Source organism: Eupeodes corollae, chromosome 3 (assembly GCF_945859685.1).
Source record: "Eupeodes corollae chromosome 3, idEupCoro1.1, whole genome shotgun sequence".
Taxonomy (NCBI): Eukaryota; Metazoa; Arthropoda; class Insecta; order Diptera; family Syrphidae; genus Eupeodes; species Eupeodes corollae.
The window spans coordinates 16,375,989-16,395,074 of record NC_079149.1 but is presented as its reverse complement, the minus strand read 5'-3'; the positions used below and the strand labels follow the sequence as shown (position 1 = coordinate 16,395,074).

The window sequence follows — 19,086 nt, the reverse complement described above, 5'->3', positions numbered from 1 at the left end:
GGAATGGTGTTAGTTCCAAAGCAAAAGAGAACAAAATTGGATTCAAAAGCCATTAAATGTATAATGGTCGGTTACTCTGAAACTGCATATAACCAGAGAAGTTAAATTCAAGGAAGGCAAGCGTTTTGACGGTCAGAATTTAGTGGGGAATTTGGGAAGAAATCCTGAACCTATTGTTGTTGCTGGAGCAAATCCTATTCTTGTTGCTCAGAATGATGCTGTTGTTGTTGGCGATGAACGTGTTGTTGTTGCTGAGACTGAGCCTGCTGTTGGTGAAAAGATTTGTTCATCTGAAAATTCATGTGATGATGTTGACAATGTCACAGAGATGTTCGCTGATGATTCGGATGATGAGATGTTCGACGATGCTAGCGCTGATGTGAACGAAAGTTATATCGAAACTTATTCAAGTTATGAACCGTCAACTAATTTATCATCTAGTGGGGATGTTGCTGATGGATCTTTGCGACGTTCAAGTCGTGTTAGGAAACCTAAGATTTTGAAAGATTTCGTAGCGTTTGTCAACGAAAAAGAAGTCTGTTCATCTGATGATCCTGTTACTTACGATGAGGCGGTTTCAAGATCAGATGGTTTGAAATGGAAAAACGCAATCATTGACGAGTGTGATTCTTTGAAAGCAAATAACACTTGGGATGTTATCGATCGTCACCATGGAATAAAACCGTTGAATTTAAAGTGGGTATTCAAGACCAAAAGAGGAGTAAACGATGAAGTGATCCGTTACAAAGCAAGGCTAGTGGTGAAGGGATGTGCACAGCGGAAAGGTATCGATTTTGACGAAGTATATTCACCGGTAATTCGATACAGCTCATTGAGATATCAACAAAAATGAGTCTTCACATCGAGCAGCTTGATGCGGTCACCGCTTTTTTACAAGGTGAGTTATCTGAAAATGTTTACATTAATCCACCTGAAGGTTTAGATATACCTAAAAATAAAATTTTAAAGTTAAAGAAGTCCATTTACGGACTCAAACAGTCTTCAAGGACATGGAACCTTAAGTTGAGCAAGGCTTTAAAAGTATTTAATTTAAAGCAATCAAGATATAATCCATGTATTTATTATAATGATACAAATACTGAATCGATTTTATTTTTGGCAGTTTATGTAGATGACTTGTTAATTTTTTCTAAAGACATTAAAGTATCCGAAAAATTAAAGTCTTATTTAAAGTCAGAATTCCATATGAAAGAGATACCAGAAGTTAGTTCGTTTTTGGGTATGACCATAGACTATGATAGAAAGAATGAAAATTTAAACATAAATCAACAACAATATATTTTAAAATTATTGAATCGATTTAACATGAATAATTGTAATCCAGTGTCAAGTCCTATGGATGTCAATGTAAAGTTAAGCAAGGAAAATTGTCCCAAATCTGAAAAGGAAAAACTTGAAATGTCGAATGTGCCCTATCAAGAGTTAATTGGAAGTTTGCTTTTTGCGGCCCAAATCAGTCGTCCAGATATTTGCTTCGCCGTAAATTTTTTGAGTAAATTCATTAATAATAATCCAGGACGACTTCACTGGTTGGCAGCAAAAAGAATTTTGAGGTATTTGAAGGGAACTTTGAACCTGAAACTTTCTTATAATCGAAATGGAAATTCAGAAGTTGTTGGATTTTGTGATGCTGACTACGCGAATGATTTAGATGAAAGGAAATCAGTAAGTGGATACGTGTTTCTGGCTCAAGGAGGAGCAATATCCTGGGGATCACGCAAACAGGCGACCGTTGCATTGTCTACAGCCGAAGCTGAGTACATCTCTATGGGAGTCGCTGTACAAGAAGCAATGTGGCTGAAAGGAATCCAGAAGGAACTAACAGGAGTTGAATCATCTATGAAAATCTTTTGTGACAGTCAATGTGCCATTCATCTGGCATCGAATGAATGTTATCGTCCTCGCACGAAACATATCGACATCCGACATCATTTCGTCCGAGACATAGTGGCAGAAAAACAGATCCAGCTGAAATCAGTCCGCTCCGATGAAATGGCAGCAGATATTTTAACGAAGCCTTTATCATCTCCTATTATCAAAAAGTTTATTGTATTAATTGGTTTGTTAATGAAATAAGTTATTAGTGGGGATGTTGTTTTGGTATCATTTTTGTAAAAACATTATTTAAGCTATTTGGTATTATTGAATTTTGAAATTAAAACTGTGCCTTTTTATAACGAACTTCAAGACGACTGGTTGTGTTTTTTTCTTCTGGAATATTTTTATCTTTTACAGAAAACTGCGAATTATTCATCATAAACCACCTACAGAAGTGACAGCTTCTAATATCGCTTATACCAATTATGGCAAAAGTTTTTGAAAAACTGCTTCTGAAGGGACTTAGCAAAATCATAAAAGAAAGAAGGTTAAACCCAAACCATCAGTTTGGCTTTAGAAATAAACATTCCACGATAGACCAAGTTCATAGAATATCGGATGTAATAGAAAAAGCATTAGAAGAAAAACAAGTATGTTCAGCTATTTTCTTCTATGTTGCTCAAGCTTTTGACAAGTTTTGGCATGAGGGACTTGAGTACAAACTGCAAGGGGATAACAAGATTCCAAAACAAAGTCCTTTGTTGAATAGTTAATGCACCTTGGTACATAAGAAACACCGATCTACATCGTAACTTACAAATAGAAATGGTTACAGAAGCTCTTAAAAAATACGCTGTATCGCACAACCTGAGACTGCAAAGTCATACTAATTCTGAAATGAAGTCCATCTTAAATATAAGAAACCATGTTCGGAGATTAAGAAGGACCCTTGAGGTCTACGTGCGTCAATGACATCTGGACAGCCAGTCCAACCTAACCTACACTTTTACAAAAAAAAACTTCGCTCGCAATCAAATTTGATATAGAGTGATTATTTTCGATTTTGCCTTGTTTTGAATTCTACTTTCTAATAGTTTCTCGTTTATTCGAAAGTTGGCACTACCAACGTTCTCGTTGGTTCGAAACAAGTCAAATAGATACATAGTACCAATTTTTCGAATTCGAACAATTTCATTGTAGAATCGAGTTACTCATTAATTTTTTAGGAAATCGCAAGAAAAAGAAATAAAACACAATTATTTTGTTATCTTATTGAATAAAAAATAAACTTTATTCTTCACAGAGCAAATGTATAGACTTTTTTGTGTATTTATTGTAGTTTTTCTTTCTCAATAAAAATAATGTTGATTTTTTGTTTTGTTTTCTTTAACATTTTCTACTATTTTTTGTTTTTTGAATTCGTATTAATTGTAGTGTGTATATTGATAATAACTGTCTCTCTGATTTATATTAATAATACATAATATATTTTATAGTATACATAAATGTGTATATATAGTTCTTCTTTATTTTCTTTACAGTACTCTTTTTTTTTAATGTATACATAAAATGTGTTGTTGTATAATTAATAAAATTGGATTATATAGTTCTCCAAGATTAGTTGAAGGAGAAGAGGTTACAAAAACAATACAAAAAAAACTAATAAAAATACAAAAATAAAAACTAGGCTCATTATTTAAATAAATATTTCAAAATTATTATAAAAAAAAATAATATAATATATTTATATTTATATATATTTATAATGTGTACGTTCTAGTAACTAAATACTAAACAAATTAATAACATCTTAGTTTTGTTTTGTTTTGTAATGTTATTCTTTTTATGCATTTTCTTTTTCTTCTTCTTTATAATCGAATGTACAAATGTATAAAACATATACTATCACATGGTGCGGCAAAATATATATAGAGGAAAAATTTGTTAATTTAAATGCAAATTTATGGTCTGCAACGGCTACGGCGATGGCGGCGACGGCGACGATGATGAAAGGAATGAAAGTCCATGAAAGATGCGGCCCCAAAGCCATTTAACTTAATCAACTACACCAACTAAGTGGGATTAAAACTTTTTTATCTTATTTTCTTGAAATAAGATTTTTGAAAAAATGTATGTATGTAATTTGTTATAAAAACATATGGAGGCTTTAGCGCAATGAAAATTACATCAATTTTTCGAAATTTTAGATTTTTTGTTTCAAAAATTAAAGATGCTGATGTGCTCTTAGCAGCTTTTTTCCTTCTTCTTTTTGATTTGAAGATATTTTGTCCTTTCATTTATGATGTTTTGTTTGCTTTGCTTTAGTCATAGCGCATGAGAAACTGTTTGAGTCTATCTGGAAGGGGCAGCTTGTCGACGTCGTGTTTCTTCAGATTCAAAAGGATTGCATCACGACATGCATTTTGAAGAGAAATAACTGAAAGATAAAAATAAGGACACAATTATTGGAGTTAGTAGGCAGAAAATATGAGACTTTTAAGGATACTTCTTTGAGCCAAGTAACTTATTTCTGAACATTTTTAAACTAAGAAAAATGATTTAACTTACTTCCATAAAGCTGGACGATGCGGATTTGTTTTGTGGTGCCATAGACATCGACAACGACATGAAGTGGTCCATTTTGGTAGGGGATCTCTCTTGTGCACGGACCCTGGTCGATCCCGTTTATGATGAAGTGCATTTCCGCCTTAGACTTGTCCGTGTCGGTCGGCACGAACACCACTCCAATCCTCGATCCCTTATCTGTCAGCAATATTCCCGAATTATAATCAGATTCTGGTTTGAGAATTCGTCTTGGAATCAATCCACGTGGAGTTCTTACATAAACAGAATCTCCAAGAATAGCTATAAAAATAAAAAAGTTTAACAAAATCTTCAATAAACCCACAAAAACCACCTACTACTAGTTTTCTTTCCATTGGCATCTCTAGCACTGCTACTTGCTGCACCATCATCATTCAATAGCCTTTCAAACTTTGATATTGGATAAATCCAACTTGTACCCATGTTGGCCAAGTCAGGAAGAGCATACTGTGGCAAACCATCATTTGAGGAGACTATAACCTCTGGCAACAGCTGTGTCAGTCCCAATCGCATATGACCTGACCATCCACGTTCGTTGGCCTCAATCTCAATCAAGAATATCTCACCGGGCATCAGTGGCTTCTCGGAGAATGTGACTGCATCGGCAAAGCTAGCTTTCCGCAGAGCCACTGTGTTGTCATCGCAAAGGATGATATTGGCTCCATGGTAAGGATGGAATCGAGAAAGTGCCTGCCGTGTAGCTTTCGTTTGACGCGCACTCAGCGAAGAAGATGATGCTGAAGTTGATGTTGATGAAATCATGTTTTTGTGTTTTTCTTTTTTTTTATTGTGTGCTTTTGTTTTTATTTTGTGATAAAATGACTTTGGCTTAAGGAAATGGCAGCAAAATTGAATTGATAGATATACACGCTTTTAGCGGATATTAAATTCGCCTTAATTTGGCGGTATTGGGCTTTAATATTTTATATTTTTCTTTATTTATTTACACATTTAGCACAGAAAATGCAGTACAAGAAAAGGAAATAAATTTTCTCTCTTTTTCAAAAAACAAAAAACAAGTGACAGATGAGAATGGGATTAGAGATGACAGCGTCGTAGTTGTTTTGTTTGATAGATGTGCACTACATTATCGGCGAACGATGGGGATCAGTCACAGTGGTATATTTTACACCATTCATAAATTTTCATTTTATTGCATCATTCAGTGCACAAATAATTATTATTTATTTTTTATTATTATTATTATTTCTTTGAGTTTTCTGCTAATGGGAAAAGGATTTTTTGTTTTTGCAAATTTTTAACATTCGTATCTCTATTAATAGTTTCTATCAGAAAATTAGACTTGAAATTTTTAAAGATATTGATTTGTCTTTATATTCTGTAGACAATCCAAAAACTTTAAAATAAGAGACAGAAATGCCATGAAAATACTATGAAGCTTGAAACATAAATGAAAATGCAAGTGGTCGTCAATTTTCTTTCAATAAATGTAAAGGGTTTTCTAATAAATGACTTAATTTTGATTATTACGTCACCTTTGAAGTTTTCATATTTTTAAATGGGACAACAAAAGCTTCAACAACGCACTAAAATTGTTAAAATTCACTCCAAAATCTGTGAAAAGTTTCCTGACAATGAAGAGTTGATCGCAATTGGCCACAAAAACTTGTGATTATACCTTTACAACCTTATAAATAAGAAAAACTCGTATTCCATAAGTTCCATGAATAAAACCAAAATGTTTGTGTAATAGTAAAGAGAGGTTTACCAAAAATCCGTTAAGAAAATCGACTACTAATAATTCGATTCCTATTTTTAACATTAAATTCGTATGGTTTTTGATATCAAATTGTGATTATTTGTAAACATATCTACGAATTATCTTGTTCATATGTTTCTGTGTCAAAATTATTATCATTCTGTCTGTTTTCTAATTTGTTTTTATTTGTTTAAATGGATCATTTATTTTTATGCGAGGAATCGAAATTCACTATGGCTACTTGCTCATAGTTCGTAATAACATTTCTAAGGGATGCGTTTTCAAACTCGTCGCTACAAGAAAGACCTTTCGGTAACTCCGTTCAATTACAAGGGTTTGGGAGAATATGAGAATGGCGATAAATTGATTTGTGGAGGAGAATAAGTATGAAAGAAAATCTCTGGTGGAGGCAATGTGGGAATCGTTGTACCAGTAAATAAAACCACAACAGTGGGCTATCGCCCCTTGATGGACAGCATTAAGAAGATCCTCAGTCTTTTGGAAAAGCCAGGTGAGTCCTCAAAGGAAGAAACCAAAGAGATAGTCACGGAGAAATTGCAGCCCATCATAACAGCTTCAGTGATCGTTCTGATGAGTGTGGTTTTAGTTCGAATCTGGAACTAGGAATTGACCTTTTCTGCTCCGGCCATAATGACTTACACGAAATCGTTCAGAATCTTCTCGACCCCTCATATAAAATGCTCGGACATCCACAATATATGACGAATCTGAAGGGACATTTGGCCAGCAGAAGCAATAGTCATAAGCTCAGTATTTTGGATTGAATTTGTTATGAAAGAGGAAGAAAATGTTTTAAATAAAATTCATTTTAATTGAATCAGTTTTTTTTTTAGTTTATTCTATGATATACATATATTTTTTAAACAAATGGCTTTTCCTTAGCGAATTGTTGGGACTAGTTGAAGTAAACAACGAGGATAGCTGTTGGTTCATGTCGTGAGCCCATTGCACCCGTCCCCAGAACTTCAGTTGAAACTCTTTTTCTTGACGAGCTAGTGTTACGTTAAAATCAATTTGAATTGGTTACAATTCATTTTATTTTCACAAATAATTTGTGAAGAACAAAACTTTTTACCAACAAATTTTTTGATCAATACAAAATTTGGCAGCCAGTGTTAAACAAATTTAAATGTCAAAAGAAAACGTGTAAATGTTCGGTGTAAACGATTTTCGGGCTTTCGAAAACATTTTGCCAAAAACCAGGTTTTGGGTTTGGTGTGAAAAGGCTATTAAACCTCTTTATTTTAGTAATATCACATTATGATTTCACAAAGTCTGATAGAAACCTTAACTTGCAAACCTAAAGGAATATGTAAACTTCCCGTACCTCCATTTAGGTCATATTCAACAACCACAATAAGTTTGCTCATATTTTTCTTGGAGAAACTATATTTCTTCCTGAAATCCTCCTCTTTTAGCACTTGCGCTGGATACCTAGTTTTGTATATTTTACTTTTGGTTGATAGCTGATTGTCCAATAATTGGAACTGGTTTAAAAACTACTACTTATTTTCAAAACAAAATTAAATAAGCAATGTTCACTTGTTTATTTTTGTTTCAAAACAATTTTGACACGTTCCTTCGCTAAATAGCTTCTTCGGTGGTTTAACTTAGTAAACGTCACTTGGTAGGGATTTAGTTTTATTCATAATATTAAGAGTTTTTGTAATTTTTGAAGAGATGCTACAAAATAAAGGGAAACTACAGAATTGTTTTCCTTTTTGCAAGAAATGCAAAATTAAAAGACTAACCATTGGTATTGTAAAAGTATTGTTTGCAAAATATTTACTAATGTAGAGCTGTACGATTCCGTTCATTGTGAATTGTTCTTGTGTTTTATAACTCCAAAGAACAGCTGATTGCACTACCTCTTCTCTATCTGTCAAAAAATTCCAATTCGAAACCTGGTGCTCCTTGCTTCTTAAAAAATATATTAGGTAAAAATTATAAGTAAAAAGTACAGAATTATTTATTTATTTATAAAAAAAGCTTTTGATAGGATGCGTATGCCATTTGTTGGAATCGTCCAGGGCCAAGGACGCCGGCCACAACGTGAACACAGGGTTCCCTTCAAAGAGCTTCTCCCTCTCAGCATTCGTAATAGGGTTAGTGGAAAATCAGATTCCTCCTCGGATGTGGCATGCCTCCAGGAAATGGCTGTCCTATTCGCCTGCTTGAAGGACAACGAATTCGCTGAAAAGCTCTGTCCCAAAGAGATTGCCACCTTCCAGAAGTGCTACAAAGTTCACATGGACACTAAATTCCAGGCCAAGAAAACAGATAGTTTGGGTATAGTCGCTCCTGGCAAGGATCTTAATTACAAACAATTGAACAAATTTATGCGTCTCTATCCTAATCCCAAGTAAAAATAGTTTTTGAAAAAAAAAGTTTAATAGAACGTTTATTTTTATAAAATAAAGTTAATCATGTTACGGCACAAAATAGCACAAAAATATGTAGAATCAGTACACCACATCGGCATCTACGAGCCCAGATGAACTGATGCAACCTGGAGATCCTTGTGAAACGACACTTATCAATCCTCGATTGGCACTGCGTTGTTGTAGTTCCAATAGCTCTCGAATGAGCGTTTGTTTCTCTCGTTCGAGCATTGCAATGCGATCGGTCTTCTGGTTAACTTCGTTGGTTAGGTTACGATTCTGTTGGCGAAGACGATCGACTGGTTGGAGCAGTCCTTGATGGTTTGTGGGGCGTATGGCAAGGTTTATGTGAGTTGGGAAGCCGCCACGTTCCCAAGTCTCAGCGAGAGTTGAGAGATGGCGATTTATCTCCAGAACTCTGGCACGCTGAAAGTCTAGCCTCTCTTGTTGCACCTCAGACCATTGTTCCTAAGAAATAAAAATAAAAAGTCTTATTTTAAATATAATTCCTTTTCTATATTCAGATATATAAACGCTCATTTCTTAAAAAAGTTATAAATTCAAGAGCTTTTCAATTCTTTTTTCTATTATTCGAACTCACCACATGAGATCCCATTCGTCCCAAATACTTGATCTTCTCCTGAGCATTCGATATCTGCTGCAAATACCATTCTCGTGCCTTCTCAACAGCTGCAAGACCCTGAAGCAACACGTCACGTTCCTCTTCGAACTGCTTCATCCGCTTCAGCATATTGTAGTCGATTCCATTTTGTAGGGTGTGTCGTCGAGGTTCCCTTCGTTTCTTCTGATAACCCCCATTCGGTATAGATTGTGCCCCACTGTCCGGTGTAGTCGATGATCCTCCATCGGCAGTACCCCTCAGCACCTGAAATGATTTCCTCTTATCCTTGGCATCCATTTCGTTCATGAGAATTCCCATTTGCCAATTTTGCAAAGCATGACGAATCTCAGCTTTATCTATGGCATTTCCATTATTTGCCGTCATTGCGCTGCGAGGAGGCTTCGGTGGGGGCGGGGGACTGCTGTAGATATCCCTCGAAGCCAAGTCAGTGTGGGTCATTATATCCAACTCGATTTCCGGGCTAAGTTGAGGCAAACTCAGTGCCCTTTGGCTGGGAATAATATTATTCGGACGAACTGTGGCTGTATTACAATTTGTATTCGACGACCACTGAGCATTAGGAACTGGATTCTCAATGTCCAATAGAGGGGCTGACGGGGGTCTCGGTGGTTTATTGTCCGAGCGAGTGGCATTCGAAATATCTACTTGTTGATTTTGCAGCAGGCAAATTTTTAAACCCGCACAAAATCTATCGAACGACAAGAGACCACTTGTTGGCGTGACTTTGCGCAAACTTTCAATAACACCCCGCGGAAGCCCTTTACACCCATCGTCCTGCCATCCTTTCTGTATATCGGAAAATTTCACATAACCAGTTCTCTGATCGTCCAGTATATCGAAGAGTTTCTTCATCGACATTACAAACTGTTTTGGCAGCGTCTCCAAAGGGTAATGGCCCTTAAGGTCAGTTGGATTATCTCCGGCACCAGCAGCACTGCCACCGCAATTATTCGAGTTTAAAACATTAGACACTCCAAGAACTTGAGCACTCTGTCGATGCATCATCGCGTACAGCAGCATCCACAGTTCACAGATTGTGCTGCACACGAATTAAGACCGAAAGACCTTGCTCTGCCTTCGCGTGCGTGTCACAATACACTATGAATGTTGTTATGTAAAAGCAGAAAAAGACTATCAAGTTAGTTTTCTGGGACCTTATGTAGATCCACGAATAATTTTAATCGATTTCCTAGTTCACATCCGGATGAGAAAAAAAAGTAAACAAATATTATTTTTGATTGAAATGCACTTCAAACAAAACAAAACACTCACGTCGAAGACGACGACGTTGGTCGTTCCGATGACGAGACGACTAACCCAAAACGAAAGACTACAAGACAAGAGATAAATGATAAACAATAATGCTAAACCGAGATGATGAAGAACACTATTGAGAGTGAGCTGTGAATTGTGAGCATTGCTTTGGCTTTGGGTTAACCGCCACTGCCTCTACCTCTACCTCTGCCTCTGCCACTACCACTGCCTCTCTCATCGATCGTTCGCGTCGTGCAGCAGTTTTGTATGCGTTGCCTGGTGAATTACAACTTCAGAACCGGTCTTTCCACAATAGAGACAGGTAGTTTGGTCCAAAGACACTTCTAGTGTTTGACTTTTGAAGGGATTCAATTTAAGCATAAATAATGCGAATTTTTTCAACTTAGCCTGAAAGCAGGCAGTTATTTACATTATACCATAAAATATATAAATTGGAATCCTTTGAAAATGCAACTTATTTCAAAAAGGTCGTTTTTTTAATTCTTAATGTTAAATGTATCTTCATTATGTGAAGCCTTACAAAGTAGTTAGATTCGATGTAGCAAACAAAACGCATGGCTTGGGTCTTTTTTTATACATTTTAATAATACAAAATTATGTTAAATGCAGAAATCTTAGAGTATTGAAAAGCTTTTGTTTAGTTTTTAAACCGTTAAACTTGATAAGAAAATAATTGAAAGATCATATTTCTAACACTGGGGTTAAAAAAGATAGGTACACTTGTTATCATCTTGTTTTTGATTCGAAATTAAATATTTGAAGTCTGGTTGTCGAATGCTGAAACAAATAGATCCACTTGACTTGTACCTCCAAGAGCTTGAATCAAAATAATTAAGTATGTTGTTGTTGCTGATAACATCTAGAATATTATAAACTATTTTTAATGTCTTGAACTAATGTTAAGAAGAATAAAAACTTACAGAAAATATAACTGATCCATCTAATTGAAAAAATTCAAAAACAGTAAAATTTGGAATATTTGATTGAACTTGCTGGGAAAAGGCTAAAAACTAGAAAGGATTGATAAATATGGAATATTAGAACAAACAAAAGTTGGTAGTTTAGGTTAAGGGAAGAAATTACCCTTGTTCTGACTTCCTTGTTTTCAGAGTGGATGATGATTTTGTTAATAATTTGTTGAGTTTTCCTGAACTGTAAAAATAAAAGGAAATACACAGCAAGCTATTTAAGCTTTGATGCAACATTTTGAGCCTTGGAAACACGCTATTTTTTCAATATTAAAATAAGCCCAAAAAAAGAAGGAAACTACCGAATCGGAAATAAAAATAATTATTTGCATGCATAGTCAAAGCAGATTATATGAAGAGACTGGACAAGTTATGGGCAGGAGTCGATACACAATTCGCAGCGTTATGCACCGATTCTGGATCATTCTGGTCGTCCTGGGGTTTTGAATGCTCGTGAATGCAGCCGCATTGTGCGGAAAGTAAAAGTTAGCCCTCAAATTACATCAAGTGAAATAGCTGCTGAAGTCAACTTAGAATTAAATAAAATAATACAATACACGTATTGCTAGGCGTAAGCCAATGATTTCGCCAGTTAACCAGAAAATACGTTTGGAATATGCCTTTGAGTACGGAAGCAAGCCAAACGCTTTTTGGGATGATGTACTCTTCTCTGACGAGAGTAAGCTTAACGTTTTCCGTTGTGATGGTCATACAAAAGTCTGGAGAAACCAAATACAGCACTCCAAAAAAATAAATTGGCACCTACAATAAAACACGGCGACGGTGGAGGAGTGCAAGTCTGCTGCAAGCGTGGGCGAGCTTGTTTTTACCGACGGAATAATGGATAAGAAAGTTTTTATCAACATTTTGAAAGAAAACCTGAAAAAAAGTCTTGAAAAGTTGAACAGTCTCGTTCACTTTTCAGCACGACAATGACCCGAAACATACGGCTCATGACGTGCTTATGTGGTTGGCATATAACATTGCACATGTGCTTCCACACCCATCACAATCCCCAGATCTCAATCCAATTGAGCATTTATGGGAAGATTTGGATAGACGCGTTTTGATATCGAATAAAGCTCAACTCAAACTTGCATCGATAGAGAAATGGCAAAACATTGGAGAAGAAACGACCAAAAATTTGGTGCATTCTATGCCAAGGCGTTTGGATGCTGTTATTAAGCAAAAGGGCCTCCCTACTAAGTACTAATAGTACCTTATGTTTATTTAAATTACTCTCTTTAAAGATTTAATATATGGTGCCAATATTTTTGTGCTGGAAGAATTAAATGTTTTGTTATTCATTATTTGTTCCTTTAAATCTGGACAACTTATTTTAAATTAGACTAACTGCGTTAAGTAGTATATATATTTATTTACCTACCAAACCAATACAAATTTTAAAAATAGCGTATTTCCAAGGCTTAAAATGTCGCTTCAAAGTTAAAAAAGCGTGCTGTGCCAATAATTAAGTGCGACACTGTGCATATATTAGTTAAAAAATGTTGTGGTATTACATACAAGACCAAGGCCTATAGTTCTTTACAACTCTCAACCAGATAATGTCAGGAATGGACCTACAGTTTTATGCCGAATTTGAAGGGCTTACATAAAAAGCACTTCTAATGACAAGAACTACTTTTGGAGGAGTTATTGGCTGCGTTCCATCTAAGATAGATAGGGTAGTATTTTACCTGTAAAATAACAACTGAGATGTCAAAAAAGTAATCCAAAGGTATCCAGGAATTTCTGGGGTATGCAGGTATCCGACAGAACAGCTGATTCAACACATGGTTGAATTTCAAGAAACTTGAAAATTGGTCGCAGTGGCAAGTAGTCAAGGGATTCTGATTGGCTAAATCTACCTACAAAAGTAGTTGACATTTCTCATCCGACGTAGTGTAAAAATGTAGGCTACAAAGCTAATGCACACTGGTTTTGACGTTTCACAATCAGCTGCTCGGCAAGGCACAAGAGCTCAAAATGAAATGAATCTTTCGGTATTTAAATGCAAATATAAATCAATTATATTATATCTTCTATTTGGTTTTAATGAATTAAAAAAGAAAAAAAAACTATTTGAAGTCCTGAAAACACAAATGTTTTTCTATTTTATATTTTTGTATTTGTCATTAATATGATAGTTCCGGATTGACTAGCTTTATAGTTCAATTTTGCATTCACAAAGCTAGTGGAATTTTGACTACGTTGTCACTAGCTTTGTGAATGCGACCAATCACTTGAGAGCTGTTAAATTAAAGATTATAGCCTCATGAAAACACCTGTTATATTTATATTATATACATTTTTTGAGGTTTTGGCTTAAGTGAAATAAAAAACAGTTAAACTCAAAAGTAAGAAATGTTTTTGTTATTTTGACCATAAACGTAAAGAATGATTTTTTAGACATTTGGTTTTAAATTGGATTTATTGTAAAGATAAAGGTTTGGCATTATGTTTCAAAAATGTTTTCGGGCAAGTGGCAGCCGCGGCTGCCACGAATAAATTCCAGCGGAGGGTCCCAATTGGGGGACCACTTCTTTTCAAATGTGTCAATTTCGTTGCGTGACGCGAACCAAACCATTATTTTGGTAAGAAATTTAAAAGTAAGTCTATTTATTACAAATTGGAAAATCAAAATAAGCATATACCAATTGACAGCTGTCAAAAAGACTAACTGCGCAAAAAAATGGGAAGGTCGAGACAGCATAAAAGACTTCATTTGCAGTCAAATGAATTCTTTGAAAATATATTTAGACCAGACAACTTGTTAGTTTTTTTTCAATTTCAAATTCTGAACTTTGATTCACTAAAATCTACCGTGCAAAAACCACCAAAAACATTATAGTTTACAAAACACTTCTTAGGCAAGCTACAAGTCTTTATTGTGTATTATAAAGAAATATTAATTATTCATTTTCCAATTTGAAACAATTAATTGTGCAGAAAATAAATAAATTACAAAGTAATAAAGTTCAGTTCTCAGTTGAATGACAAAATGTGATCAGCTGTCGTTTTGACAGAAGTGAACTTGACATGATAGTTCGGGAGATTTGTCATGTTCAGATAACATAAAGGACTTCATTTGCAGTCAACTTCATTCTTTCAACGTACATTTTGATCAAGGCAACTAGACAACTTTTCAAGTGTCGTGAATTTCAAACTTAAAACTTTACTTCACAAACCTTTACTTCAAGTCCATAATACAAAAATTAAAATCAGTATTGTCTACAAAACACTTCTCAGGCAAGCTACAAGTCCATCACGATTTGTATTTTGTATTTTAAAGAAATATTACTTTTTTTTCAAATTGACAAGGAACCCTTTTACAGAAAGCATTAAATGAATTTGTGTAGAAAATAAATAAATCATTCCGTAATAAAGTTCAGCTTTCAGTTGAATGAAAAAACATGATCAATTGTCATTTTGACATAAGTTAACTTGGCCTAATCAATAGGGAGATTTTTCTTGATTAAATTTCCAGTCCTCTTTCCTAAATTGGAAGGCAATTTGTTGGTAGCTGGCCAAGGCTGCATTTAACCTCAGACAGATAGGGTATCCAGATACCTTTTTGTTAGTGTTTTACGTGTAAAATAACAGCTGATCAAAAATATCTGAGATGTCAAAAAAGGAATCATCCAAGAATTTCTGGGGTATGTAGTTATCTGTCAGAACAGGTGATGACAATTGATTTCAACAAGGTATCTTAAAATCCACCTATCCAAGGTACTCTATCCAACACAAGATTTAACGCAGCCAATCAGATGCTTTAAACTTGCCTTACTGAACCTGTCAATTTTTCTTGGCTTATATCTGGCATCTCTGTTGTATGTAACTTGTTTGCTGAACATTTTTAGTCGGTTTAGTTTCTACAAACATAAACTTTTCAAATACTCCTATTAATATAGGCAGTTTAAGTTTTTTCACTTCTGTGATTGAGTTGTCTAAGCTTAAGGGTAATAAGCGACGTGATATTGATGGAATTTCATTGGCTGTTCCTTTAAAAATTATTTTGAATCGTTCACTTGCAAATGGTGAGTTTCTAAATACTTGGAAACGTTCAACAATCACACCTATTTACAAATCAGGTGTTTCAAACTATGGTCCAATTTGTAAAATTGCTACGATTCCGAAATTTTTTGAAAACTTAGTCTATGTCAAATTAACTCCTTCTCCCAAAAGCAATGATTTAACCTTACAAACATGGTTTTGTAGCTGGTAGATCCACTGCAACTAACCTCACTATTTTTGGTAATTTAGTCTTGAATGCACTTGAGAAAGGTTATCAGTATGATGTTGTCTATACTGACTTTTCTAAAGCTTTTAACAGAGTCAATCATGATGCTTTACTTATCAAAATAAATAAAGTAGGTTTTCACTCAAACTTTATAAAATGGCTAAATTCATACTTAAGGGATCGTATTCAGTACGTTCTTTTAAATAACATTATTTCTGCACCGGTATATGTTACGTCGGGTGTCCCGCAAGGAAGCCATCTTGGTCCTCTTCTTTTTTTTTTGTTTATAAACGACATTCCTGATCTGTTTTTAAATTCAAAGTTCTTGATGTACGCAGACGATCTTAAGGTATTTCGTTGTATAAAAAAACTCGCTAATTTTGTATTAGGAATAGCGATTCGCTCAAATTAAGTTGGCTTTAAATGTCAAAACTTTAGCGAATTAAGTTATCGACGAATTACAAATAGCGAGAGTTCGCTAATTTAACCGCTCAAATTGTCAAATCCTATCGAATCAAAATATTTAGTGATAACGTTAGCGAATTAAATTTTGTTTTGTTTGTTTTAATTAAAAATGTGTGATAAAAGAAAAAGGAAGTTTGTGAATTATTATAAAAACGAAAATAATAATGTTCATTTCAAGAACAAATACAAATCAGTTTGCAAAGCTTGTGGAACTGATGGAAAGGAATCCCGATATTGCTAGAGGCATAGGAGCTTTTGGGTCCAGAAAGATTATTGGGAACAATTTGCAGTAGAATTAAATTCTCATGGTCCTCTGTCACGTAAGGGAAAAGATTGGCATAAAGTGCATTCTCAAATTGTTTTATGAACATACATTTAAGGAACATTTTCTTTGTACCTAGGTTTGGTTGGACTACAAGCTAAAACGTAAGCAAAAAATTTCATCGAACAAAAAAAATGTTACAGCCACTGGGGGAAGACCATACAGCAAGATTTCTTTGTCTGCTTTGGAGTAGTTTCTCGAGTCTTGTTTTTCCCTTTGTGACATTTCTATCTGTATCCAAGCTGGACAAAGTTTGGTTTCTACCACTTGAAGAACTTCGTTCAAAACGATTGACACCGTTGGTTGGGATAGCCCGAGATCGAAATCATTGCTAACACAGTTTTGGTAGGTAGCACTTACAAGAAATCGCAGCGTACAAGCTAGTTTTATAAGAGGTGGAATGGAACGTGTACTGGTTGATGTGAATGTTTCACTTATTTCGTTGAGCACATAGTTAAATGCATCCTTATTCAGGCGAAAATATAAAACAAACCTAACAAAACAATGAACATTCATCTCTTTGTAGAAATAGATATTTTTTGAAAACATAAAAATGATCTGGGAGTTCTAAGGGATTGGATCTATCTCGAATGTTTCTCCTAATTATACCCATCGTAATATCTTTTTCCTCGTACCTACTTTCAGAATCGGTTTCTTCAAAAAACGAATCGAAATTGCTTAACATTATAATTAATTTTTAATAAACAAATTACAATTTATTAAAGAATTCAAATCACAATTTGAGAAAACCAATATCACAATAATTAAAGCAGTTGACATTATTTGACATTTAACATATGTTATTTCAATGCAATTATTTTTGGCAGCTCTGATTTTGAAGCGAATGCGGGAGCTATTTACTTGCATTGAAAATCGGTGACATTTAGATTTTTTTTTTAATAAGTGTACATCCTATAATTACCCACTGTAAGGAACTTTTATACTTACCTCAGACTTTAACAGCGAAAATGCCAAGACCACAGATAGAATGCAAACACTTGGTTGAATAAGATGTTGAGAAAGATATCCAATCGTTTCATGCATAGGGAGTTTAAAAGCTGAAAACATAAAGTTTTTAAAGTTCTTTACCTCTAAAAAGACCTACAAGCAAAGTTATAGTTATTTATCCAATACAATATTCTATGTCGGCCTTATCCCTGACCACTTCGGATAAAGTTCTAAATACGAATGGAAACAAAAATTGTCACGGTTTTCATCAAAACAAAAATTTGGAGTTCCTGTTTTGTATTTGGTTTCATAAGTCAAGACTAAGGCTTTGAAATTTGTTTGTTATTCGTATTACGAATCTTCTCCGACTTGGTTTGTGATAAGGCCGAATCATTGTGAACGTTTTATTTATCTGTTGGATAACTAATCACAACTTTTTTTGCTCATCTCGTCATTGTTAAAAAATATTTTATTTACATGCTGGTTGAATGATAACCGAAATCATATAGTAAAAGTTAAAAACAATTGATAGAAATGCTTCGAGAAATATCAAAAGCAATTGAAATTCATAGCCTCGATTAGTGGAAACGGCGGCTTCGTATGCTCCTTGTTGAACCTAAAAGTTTAAGTAAACAAAAATTATAGCTACTTTTTCCAGAAACCATAGAAATATTCAATATTTATGGACTTTTCTGATCAACTTGCTTGATAAATTCTCAAATTCTTTTAAGCCCAAAACTTGTTAATAGTTTTTAAATTTATGAACATATTTTATTTATTTAATTTTGTTTTTACCTTCATAGCAGTATCAATAAATGGCATCAAATTTTCTGAAGAAACGTTTTCAATTTTAAACATTGAATTCTTTTTCACTAAAACCCTCCTAGATTGTGTCGCTTGTTTCTTATTGTATTTCCGTAAGGCCGATTGTCCATTTAGTTTTTGAAAGACTTTTCTTTGTTCATGTAAAAATAGTAGATTTTGGTCAATTCTTATTGATAATTCTTTTTTCGGTTCATAGAGATAAAAAGGTTCAACTGGATATATTTTAGATCTCATTTCGACGAATTTTAACTTTAAACTGTTTTTGAACTCAGCAAATTTCAGTTTCGGGACGAAACCTAAACTACTCAGTAAAAATGCTTAATTAGTCTATTTTCGATGAAACAAATTTGTGTTTTAAAGAATATGTGCATTGTGCATGTGCTATTATTGCTCCCAATGGATATTCAATTCTTTCGATTTGTTATTAAAAAAAGGAAAAATTGTTGGCATTGCGTGCAATATTGTTAATGTTGATGATGTCCATTTAGGAATTGAAATTGGTGACAAGTCCTATTTGTATCTATCAATTAGATGAATAGAAAACGTTGTTGATAATGTTCAAAACTCACTTATAATAGATACCACTGAAAACCTGTATACATATTACAATATTGTAATAATAATATAGGTTTTCTATATGAAATACACCTAACATTATAAGTAATAATGTTTTTTTTTTAAATACAACGCAATAAAGTCGTTACCATAAACATTTGCAACAAACCATCAATTTTCATTATAATTAAATGTTTGCGTTAATCGTTTTGAACCCAGAGTGGGCGCTATTATTAAATAATTAGCAATTAAAAGTTCCCAATGGAATTTAAAACCACTT

At 34.2% G+C, this 19,086-nt stretch overlaps 5 protein-coding genes across 6 annotated transcripts; 2 read left to right on the top strand and 3 right to left on the bottom strand.

The window, feature by feature from the left end:
* Nucleotides 1–1,326: 1,326 nt before the first annotated feature.
* Nucleotides 1,327–2,097, top strand: LOC129949190 (uncharacterized). The gene has a single exon (XM_056060478.1). It carries the CDS (start codon nucleotides 1,327–1,329, stop codon nucleotides 2,095–2,097), a length of 771 nt encoding a protein of 256 aa, XP_055916453.1.
* Nucleotides 2,098–3,654: 1,557 nt separating this feature from the next.
* On the bottom strand, nucleotides 3,655–5,479 carry LOC129952939 (neuralized-like protein 2). The gene is made up of 3 exons (XM_056065920.1): nucleotides 4,761–5,479; nucleotides 4,408–4,704; nucleotides 3,655–4,276 (listed from the first exon to the last, which is right to left on the bottom strand). The coding sequence occupies exons 1-3, from the start codon at nucleotides 5,203–5,205 to the stop codon at nucleotides 4,161–4,163; spliced, it is 858 nt and encodes a 285-aa protein (XP_055921895.1). The 5' UTR covers nucleotides 5,206–5,479; the 3' UTR covers nucleotides 3,655–4,160.
* Nucleotides 5,480–8,007: 2,528 nt separating this feature from the next.
* LOC129952953 (uncharacterized) lies at nucleotides 8,008–8,582 on the top strand. Its single transcript, XM_056065935.1, has 2 exons — nucleotides 8,008–8,121; nucleotides 8,184–8,582. The coding sequence occupies exon 2, from the start codon at nucleotides 8,185–8,187 to the stop codon at nucleotides 8,548–8,550; it is 366 nt and encodes a 121-aa protein (XP_055921910.1). The 5' UTR covers nucleotides 8,008–8,121; nucleotide 8,184; the 3' UTR covers nucleotides 8,551–8,582.
* LOC129952935 (suppressor APC domain-containing protein 2) lies at nucleotides 8,576–10,733 on the bottom strand. Of its 2 annotated transcripts, XM_056065916.1 has the most exons (3): nucleotides 10,481–10,733; nucleotides 9,167–10,397; nucleotides 8,576–9,033 (listed from the first exon to the last, which is right to left on the bottom strand). In XM_056065916.1, exons 2-3 carry the CDS (start codon nucleotides 10,226–10,228, stop codon nucleotides 8,647–8,649), a joined length of 1,449 nt encoding a protein of 482 aa, XP_055921891.1. In that variant the 5' UTR covers nucleotides 10,229–10,397; nucleotides 10,481–10,733; the 3' UTR covers nucleotides 8,576–8,646. The 2 variants fall into 2 exon arrangements, with proteins under 2 accessions (XP_055921891.1, XP_055921890.1); XM_056065915.1 differs by lacking the exon at nucleotides 10,481–10,733 and having other exon boundaries at nucleotides 9,167–10,471.
* A 375-nt stretch (nucleotides 10,734–11,108) lies between these two features.
* Nucleotides 11,109–18,568, bottom strand: LOC129952942 (uncharacterized). The gene is made up of 6 exons (XM_056065924.1): nucleotides 18,222–18,568; nucleotides 17,904–18,042; nucleotides 17,427–17,536; nucleotides 11,567–11,635; nucleotides 11,404–11,493; nucleotides 11,109–11,342 (listed from the first exon to the last, which is right to left on the bottom strand). Exons 1-6 carry the CDS (start codon nucleotides 18,483–18,485, stop codon nucleotides 11,232–11,234), a joined length of 783 nt encoding a protein of 260 aa, XP_055921899.1. The 5' UTR covers nucleotides 18,486–18,568; the 3' UTR covers nucleotides 11,109–11,231.
* Nucleotides 18,569–19,086: the final 518 nt, after the last annotated feature.